This window comes from Mauremys reevesii, linkage group 15 (genome assembly GCF_016161935.1).
Source record: "Mauremys reevesii isolate NIE-2019 linkage group 15, ASM1616193v1, whole genome shotgun sequence".
In the NCBI taxonomy this organism is placed as follows: Eukaryota; Metazoa; Chordata; order Testudines; family Geoemydidae; genus Mauremys; species Mauremys reevesii.
Genome location: NC_052637.1, coordinates 93,167 through 102,427, shown reverse-complemented (window position 1 = coordinate 102,427; position 9,261 = coordinate 93,167). Strand labels below are relative to the sequence as shown.

The 9,261-nt window shown below is 59.3% G+C and overlaps 1 protein-coding gene across 1 annotated transcript; it reads left to right on the top strand.

Annotated features, from left to right (window-relative positions):
- Positions 1-3,726: 3,726 nt before the first annotated feature.
- On the top strand, positions 3,727-9,261 carry LOC120383457 (C-type lectin domain family 2 member D-like). Its single transcript, XM_039501614.1, has 5 exons — positions 3,727-3,823; positions 4,501-4,596; positions 7,308-7,483; positions 8,291-8,373; positions 8,801-9,261. The coding sequence occupies exons 1-5, from the start codon at positions 3,727-3,729 to the stop codon at positions 8,949-8,951; spliced, it is 603 nt and encodes a 200-aa protein (XP_039357548.1). The 3' UTR covers positions 8,952-9,261.

Below are 9,261 nucleotides of genomic sequence, written 5' to 3'. Positions count from 1 at the left end.
TTTGGGGCCCCTGTGCCATGGGTTGGCAATGTGGGGCTCTCACCTTGGGGCAGCTCCCCCTGTCCCCAGAGTTGCTGCGTGCTGTGGAGAGCTCCTAGCTGCAGGGGCCAATGCCAGAGTTGCCTGGCCACACCTCCACAACAGGGACGGGGAGGGAGCCACAGGCAGCTTGCAGCGAGCGAGCAGCAGGAGTCGTCACTGTCAGACAGAGACACACAGACACAGCTGGTGAGTTGTGGGGACAGACAGATGGAGCTGGCGGCAGGGAAAGGAGCAGCGCTGGGCACCCCAGAGATGGCATAAAATACACAGGACAGAGGGGGCTTCCTGAGGGGGCTATAGCAACCCCCCCCACACACACACACGCAGAGCAGACCTGGGCGGCGGCTGGCTCCATCCATCACTCCCGCCACCCCACAGAGACCCATACAACCCTCTGCCCCCCCCCGAGAGACCTCCAATGACCCCTGTGCCCATCACCCCTCTCCAGAGAGCCCCCCCCTTTGTGCCAGACAACTCCCCTCCCCCACTGCCTCCCCTTCTCCAGAGCTCCCTACAGTCTCCACCTTTGCCTCCCCCCCACAAGCCCATTGGCTGAGAGGCTCCCTGTCTATTGGCCAGCATGGCCAGTGGGAGCTGCACCTGAGGCAGGTGCCTGCTTGCAGATGCAGACCTGCCTGGCTGTGCCTCCACAGCACGGGGATGGGGAGCCACAGGTGAGCAAGCCCTGGTCATCATCATCACAGGCCCAGCAGTTCTCTGGATGTTTAATTTCACTGAGGCAAGTAATTCAGTCTGCTCTTCCTTTCCAAAAAGTTCATGGCTTTTTCTGTAAGAAAATTTACGTCTTTGCCAAGAAGTCCAGTTATAGTTGTTTCACTTGAGAAGCATCTTTTCTGGTTGTTCATAAGCTCATTTATTTTGTTAACTCCGTTTCATAGGCAATTTTAAAGTCACTTGAATTGTATTTGTTTTTTTCCATTGGTCCAAAAGCATGTGGAAGATGTGCAGATTTTTATTTGTGGGAGCCAAACCACCCTGGGTAAAAATGTAAATGTTGGCGCTAGAAAAGCTCTGCAAGGGTTAGGGGCCCTCAGGAAGTTCTCCTCAAGTCAGTCATTCTTCTGGGCTTTCCATTCTACTGGTCCCTCCTATAGTGACAGTCATCAGTGTCTCCACCCCCAGGGGAGAGGCAGAAGACGGGGTCAACCCTGCAGTGACTCTGCCTCTACCCTTGTTCTCTGTCCACTCCCTCTACCAGCCGCTTTGGTCTCCCTAGGATTCCCTCTCCCGTTACTCCCTGTAGGTCGTCCTTCTCTGGAGCGTCTCATGCATTAAAGTCTGTAATTACAGGTTCTTGTCTCTGTAATGTATTTAATTTGTATTTATTTATTAAGTGTTCATGCACTATGGGAGTCCCCTTTAGCCCTGTGTATAAATTGATCCCCTTCTTTCCATATGTTTTGCCCATAGGGTTTTCTGCAGCCCTAGGGCAGCCAGCAATAACCCCCGTGCCTTTGTAATGGGGAGCGTGAAGGGGACCATGAATTCCCTATTTATGTGATTTGCAAGAAGTGTTATCATTACTCAAGGTACCAAATGTGTTTAAATGATAGAAGTGCCTTGTAAAATCCCAAAGCAAGCTTGTTTTCATTTCTCATATCATCTCATATGCAGTATACACACTTTTCATTAATTATGAGATGAATTTATTATTGTTGCTATTAAAGTTACTGTTTTTTCCCCCTGTGTGGAAAAATGTGTGCTATTTTATGGGTTGAATGATTGAATGACATAATATCCCCCGCTCCCGATGTCCATCACTAAGTCTTGTAATTTTGTCAAGTATTTGTCACACAACATGGTGGTGCCCACCTCTGCCTTGTGCTTCAGGTGGCCTGGGGAGTTAGTGGGGGACCTGGCCTCAGCCCACTCTGCTTCACCTCGCCGGCTCCTGGCATTGCTCAGGGGTGGGAGCTTTGGGGAAGAGGCGGGGTGGAGCAGGGGTGCTTACTGCTGGTGGTGCCAGGCACCCTGCTCACCCCCCCCCGCCCCGGAGCCCCCATCCCCCGAAGTATGGGGCCCTCCCAAAGTGCGGGGTGCAGGGTGGTTGCCCTGGTCTGTCCTATGGATGGGACGGATCCACTTGGGCACCACCAAAAATGATGCAAACCTGCCGCCCATGACTCTTGGAGGTGGTGGGGGGCACTCACTGACACGGCGTGTGGAATGGCTGAGCAACCCCTTCTCCCTAGTGATCCTAATCCCCCTGCCTCTGGTTATTTGCCTGCTGCGCTGACCTTGCCACTGCTGCTCTCCTGGCACTGAACGGGTGACGCTGTGTGCGGGCTTCCCGCGAGTTCCCCTCTCGCTGCTGTACCGGGGGCAGAAAGGTCTGTGCTAAGCGGTGACTCGAGTTACAACGTTCCTGGCCGCCCCGGGCAGGGCCCACGCGCTGCACGGGCAGTCGGACACTCGGGCCGGCCCGGGGCAGGCGGCTCTGGCCCGCGTGGGTTAGGCTACGGGCGGGGTGCGGGGGAGATGTTGGGGTCGGGCTGCAAACGTATCACAACGAGCGTCTCCCTCGCCCTGCGCCTGGCTGGGCCGGGCGGGCCGGGCAGCGGGTGCTCGGGCTCGGGGAGGAGTTTGTTCTCTAACTGCGCCTGCGTGTGCCGGGTAGCGGCCCTACAAGCCGGGTAACGGGCCGCGTGCTCCTGCCCTGGGTGGGAGGAGTTTTACCCGGGGGGGGGTGGCGGGGCCCGTCCAGCGCGCTCAAACGCTCCGCCGCGCCGGGAACCAGCCCCGGAGTCTGGCCGGGAGCGCGGCTCGTTTCTCCCCGTGTCCGATCCCCGCGATCCAGGCCCGGCCCCGCAGGTGCCGCCCGCCCGGAGCTCGCGGGACGCTCCCGTAAGAGGCGCCGCCGCCCGGGGAGACCGACGGACCGAGCGGGGCGGGGGAGAGAGACGGACACGGACCGTGAGTGTGTCGCGCCCGCGCGCGGAAGCCGGATGACGCGGCCCGGGAGAAAGTTCTCCCCCGCCCCCCACGTATGGCTGGCGCGGAGGACCGAGTCGGAGAGGCTCGGTCGGCGGAGGCGGAGTTTCCCCGACGGGCTGGGGCGGGGGCGGAGCCAACTATCTGTTTCGATCGTCACCCGCCCTCGCCCCTAGCGGCAAACCAGGGATATGTTGCACATGCGCAGTTAGGGACCGGGGTGTGCGCGCTCTATGCAAATGAGCCGCCTGCCCCGCCCCCCACTTGTGCTCTGTTGTTAAACCTCCCCGGGGCGGGGCATCGCGGGTCCGTCTGGCGCTGGCCGGGCCGCTGCCCCTTGCGGGTCTCTGCGCGCCACCTGGCCGCCGGCTCCGCCCCCAGCCCCCGCTGGGTGTCTTTCCCGTAGCAGCTCGGGTCTCTGAAGCCCTGGGGGGGCAGAGGGGTCGATGGGGGCTAAGGGGATTTAATCATCATGACACCGCCTCTGGCAGAGCATTGGGCTGCTGGGCAGGGAACGAGAAACCACAAATCGCCCCCCTGACCCTGTCCTGCTGGGTCCGTCTCGGCTTCCAGATCGGCTGGAGAGTCCGGAGCAGGGAGGGGGACCAGGGCCAGGACCTCCGCCCCGGCTCGGCTTAGCTGCTGCTGAATCGGATCCAGTCAGCCCGAGAGGAGCCGATCCCAGCCCAGCGCCTGCAGCAGCGTCTGTAGCCTGAGTGTCGCTGAGAGACAATGGGGCCAGGAGCTGTGGACACTGACAGCCAAGTGCCACTGCAGCGAGGGTACCGTATTGGTGGCAATGGACACCAGAAGAGTGGATGGTGGCCAGGTAATGGGGTGTTGCTGCCTGGGACCAGGCTGGAGAGAGACCCTGAGGCTGCCCCACATGGGGCCATGTTCTCAGTGGCAGCAGCCAGTGCCCAGCAACCCCCCATCTGTGGGCAGCTGGGACTGGATCTCCCCCAGGGGCTCTCAGGGCACCGATCCCGGCTCACAGCTGCTGCCTGGCGCACACAGCGGTGGCCGTGGGGCTGGGCAGGGGCCTTCTGGGCTGGGTGTGTCAGACCCCCTGGGACAGCCCTGGCCCAGCTCTGCCTGGTTCCTTCTCCCCCCTTCTGCTGTGTGTGGCCAGTGTGAGACCCCAGCGTGCGGGGACAGGTGCACTCGGCAGTGTGGGCCCAGCCAGCGCTCGGCCGGGGGCACAGCGGGGATGGGGGGGCAGCTTGAGCTCCTGCCACCAGAACATGCGGGTCCTTGTCTCTGTTCCCCTGAGCTCACCAGGCCCCATGACAGCCTGGCTGGGGGTGCCAGGGAGGGCTCTGGGCTGAGGGGAAGGAGGGACTGTTATGCCAGCCCCAGCCTGCCTGAGCCTCCGGGCTCCTCTCCCAGAGGATCTGACGGGAGGAGCCATTGATAGAACGGGGCATGTTCTAGGGCAGCTCCAGCCCTGGTGCTGTCGGTGAGACGTGTCCTTGCGGCCCAGGCTGACGGGTCTTTGTGTTTCAGAACCTCCTTGTAACTGCAAGAGACGCACTGTCACCCTCACAGTCGCCCTCGCAATCATGTTCTTAGGTCTCATTATCACTGTTATTGTCCTGGCAGGTGAGTTCTCAGCCTTCCCTGCCCCCTCTCTGCACATCCCATTCCCCCTGGAGCCACCACAGTCACAGTCTCTCCTCCCGGCCTGTCTGGCTTCTGCTTCTGGGACAGAGGATTCCTGGGGGATGTTCCTCCATGACCCTCCTCCTGCTCCCCCCAGACCCCTGCACCTGGGCACTCTCTGAGTCGGATGATCTGACTGACATTAGCTCCCCCCAGCCCAGCTCTGAGCCCTTGGGGCCCATGTCACTATTGCTGGGCCCCAGGCACAGTCACTGGTACCCCGGTGCAGAGTGGGGGTGATTGACAGGAGAAGGTGCAGGGCAGCGATGAGCTGGGCCCTCTGCCTGCAGCGTGTCGCCCTGAGGTACCAGCCTGGCCTTCCTGCATCCCCGGGTCGTGCCCAGGGCCGGGCTGGCAGGTGCTGGCGTGTCACTGAAATGAGCTGTAGAACGCAGCACAGACACCGCCATTAACATCGTATGAAACCCACCAATTAGTAACCTTGGCAGTGCAGGGTCCCATAGCGCCATTGACTCCCCCGCCTGCACAGACAGTGAGTGCTAGTGCAGAGGGCGGCTGTTCATGGTGAACGTGAGCCCGGCTGTATCTGCCAATAGTCTGGGGGGTGGGAGGGGCTGTGAGACTGTCAGGGGTGGGATTTATCTACTGCCCTGGGATCTGATCACTGGGCCCCAGGAGGGTTTAGCAGCTGGCAGAGGGGGTTGAAGCCAGGTCTGTCTGCATTAGGAATCCTTCGTGCTGATGTAACATTGATACAGTTGAATTGGTACAAACTGCTAATGTAGATGAGCTGCAATGGTGAAGAAAGGGGCTTGCCCTGGTGCCGGTCACTGCAATAAGTTACCAGAGCAGGATGTGCTGGAGCAGCATATCCTGCTCTGGTAAATCTGTGTGAGGAGTTTGCACTGATGTAACTGCCTCCCCATCCTTACACTGGTGCCAGCTGCCCTGCTACAGGGGGGCCGTGAGTCCCAGCTCCCTGCTGGACTGGCCGGCTATTGGAATGGGCAGCATTGGCTCACACAGTATAAGGTGAGATCTGTGAGGTTGGGGTTCCCCACTTGTGGGTGCAGGGAGCCCCCAGAATGCAGTGGGGTCAGATGCTGGAGCTGGCAACAGTCAGCTCCTTGCTGTGCCGTCCCTCCTAGGCAGCACTGGAAGGAGCACACAGGCCTGGCTGGCAGCCTTTCTCCTGGGGGCCTGTGTATTCCCATATCCAGCTCTGTACAGGGTGTGAAATGTGAAACTGTGCAAAACAGCTGCAGCAGCTCCTTGAAATGAGTGACACAAATCACACACTGAGCAGGACTGTAAAGCATCGTATGCACTGACTGCCCTGCTCCGTTCATGCGTGAGCACTAGTGTGTACAGCACACTGCACCATGAAATCTCCAGGGAAATACATGCCTGGTGCATGACCTGCTCGTTGTTTGATCACCACTGCCCCGGCTGCTAATGTTCTCCTAAACTTGTGTGTCCCAGCCCCAGGGGAAGGCTTACACTAGCTACAGAATTATTGTGGTGCAAAATAAGGTACGAAAAAAGTGACATGCGCAAAAATGGCTGGAGGGGTTTGAGTCCAACTCCTCCCCACCCCAAAAAGGAGTCAACACAAAATTCCCCTGAGGCTAAGAATGAACAGGAGTGATTGGGGGCAGGAGGTGTGGGAGGTGGGCAGACTAACTGACATGGTGTTTGGAATGGGTTAGCAACTCTTCCCATAGTGACCCTAATAACCCTGCCTCTGGTTCTTCACCTACTGCGCTGAGCTTGCCAGTAGCTCCTTGGTGTCAGTTATGGGTGGCCCTGCTGCTGCTGCTCTCTCTGGCACTGAAAGGGTTACACTGCAGGCGGAGCAGCTGGGTACTAGCTGCTGTATTAGGGAGGAGAAATGTCTGTAGGTGAGAAGTGCATCAGGTTGCAATCGGCCAGTCAGTGTAACTGGCCATTTCCTGTGACTGGAGCTCTGGCGCCGCCATGTGGCATTCTGTGTCCTTCCTTCTCACCTGCCTTTTATTGCTCTGTTGATCGCGTGGATGTTGCTCTTGTGCCTGGGATGAAATGCTCTGAACTGTGTTAGTCCCCCCAGGCTGGGAGTGTCCCTGGAATCCTTCCTGCCAGGCAAACTTATCACAACAAGCGTCTCCATCGCCCTGCGTCTGGCTGTGCTGGACGGGCCCGGGCAGCGGGTGTTCAGTCTGGTGAAGGGAAGGGAGTTTGTTCCCATCTTCATCTCAACCTGCCTCTCCTGGGGAGCCGAGCGCAGAGCAGGGGGTGGGGGGTGGGGGCAGTGGCCCAGGCTAGCAGGATTCCTCGGGGTAACAGACCTGGCAAATCAGGTTGAACTTGATCTGTCATCCAGTGTCACTCTTGTCCCTGCTGCTGGCCCGATAACTGTTCCCTCGTCTGCAGCTCCCTGCCACCCCCTGCTCTAACACTCCCCTTGGGCCTGGTTCTCTGGTGCTTCAAAGCAGGAGCTGTTTGTCAGTTGCATCCCTGTTGAACGTGAACCTGAGACAGCAGCCCAGTGAGATGAGGATCAAGTAACCCCCTTCGGGGGCTGGATTCCCAGCATCCTTCCCTCCCAGCCGCTGCCAGGAGAGTGTCAGAAGCCTGGGATGCCAGGGATCATCTCTCGCCACAGATGGGCAGGTCCCCTCTTATGACATTTGTTATGTTCCCATTTTCAGTGTTGCTATCTTGGTGTTCTCCTGCTGCCCTGGGCCCCTGCTGCCCGGACGGCTGGGTCGGATACCGAGGGAGGTGCTACTATTTCTCCGAGGCCGAAGGGGACTGGAACAGCAGCCAGAGACACTGCTCCTCCCTCGATGCCTCCCTGGCTGGGATCGAAATCCTGCAGGACCTGGTGAGAGACTCTCACTGCAATGGCCTGGCCTTGGCTCAGCGCTGGCTGCTGCAGTAGGACCTGGGCTCTGCCCTGTGGGGCAAGGAGCAGCCCTGAGCCCTCTCGTGCTGGGAGGCCAGAGGGACTGGATTTCCAGCTGCTGAATGCCAGGCCTGGCTGGCCCTGGGGGTCCTCTGGTGTCAGTGTGTGACCATGGGGATCGTCCACTCTCAGCCTTCCCAACAGGAGACTGTCCCTCTCTAGGGCTGGGCTGGCTCAGGTGTCTGCTGGGCTGCCTGGGTCTGGAGACAGGGCTGAGATCCCAGCTCAACTTGAAGAGCCAGTGCTCCAGGGCAGCCAGCTGAGGATGGGGGAGGCTCCTGTCAGCCCTGATGCCTTCCGGCTGAGGACTGGGGTGTGGGGGCCTCTTCTCTCATCCTGGCCCCTCCCAGCATCTCCTATTGAGATCAGCTGGGCTCTTTCCTTCCTCTTCCCCTGCGATGGTGAGGGAGCTCAGCGGCTCTGTATGGAGGCTTTGACACAGAACGTGGCCTTGCCCCCCCGCCCGCCCGCCCGCCGCCATGCGGCTTAGACCCAGCAGCACCCAGAGCTGCCCCAGCCCAGGGCAGATTGGGGTGAGGGAGCTGGGTTTGGGGTGGGAGGTTAATACTGAATTACCCAGAGCTGGGCAAGAGGGAGGAGAAAATCCCCTGCCACCCCCTGGAAACACTCAGAGCCCTTCCGTGTACACCTGGGATTCCCTGCCCAGAGCCTGGGGGAGCAGCAGGGTCGGGGCTCTGAGCCCACCTCTCCCTCTGCTGTTTTTAGGATTTCCTGCTGCGCTGTAAAGGCCTCCCGAGGGACCCGGGGCAGCCCTGGAAATGGGTTAATTGCACCAAATTCAACCGCCTGTGAGTCTTTTTCATTCAGCTCTTCTGTGTGGTGTTACCGCTGCTCCTTATGCCGACACTCACCTGGAATCTCCCCTGGGGCAGTTTGGGTGGGTTGGGCCTGCAGGCCCATCCAGACCCAGCTGGGGTGGGGAGCAGGAACTGGGGTTAAAATACCCACCCAGCATAAATGCTACATGGAGGCCCGTTGATCTGAGAACCTCTAGTGGCCCTGCTGCCCACTGCCCCCTGCTGGGGGCGGGGCCTGTGGCTGGTGCAGGAGGGGGAATCGGGGGGGGGGGCCGGGAGCTGGTGCAGGGGGGGGGGAATTGGGAGGGGCGGGGAGTGCAGCAGCTCCCTGCACTGTGCGAGTGTCTCCCCCTGTCTGCGACTGACGGGAAACACCCAACTCCTGCCTGACACCAGCTCCCTGGCTTCTGTCTTGCAGGTTTGTAATAACAGCAGATGGTGACTGCGTGTATCTGAATTATGAGAATGGGGTCAGCAGCTCACAGTGCACCAGTGAGAGACTCTGGATCTGCAGCAAACCTGATGCGTTTACAAAGGCGAAGGAGGCGGCAGTGGAAGGGGGCTCATAACAAGAGTATTATCAAAAATTAGCCCTGGAAAAGCCTGTTCACCCCCTTCCAGGAGCCCATTGGGTTGGAAGGGGCAGGGAGGGGGTAGGTGTGACACTGGCAGACCAGGTATCAGCTCATGCCAAAGTTCCCATGTCTCAGTAGGACACTGACAAATCCCCAGCTGGGGTCAGGCTGGCTCACCTGTGTGTTAAAATAGGTATTAGCATTATAAGCATGTGCTTAGACTTTAGTGAAAGCGTGTGAGCTGCTGCAGCATTAATCCTGCTTCTGACAGTCGCATCCCACATCGTAAGGTGATACTGGAGCA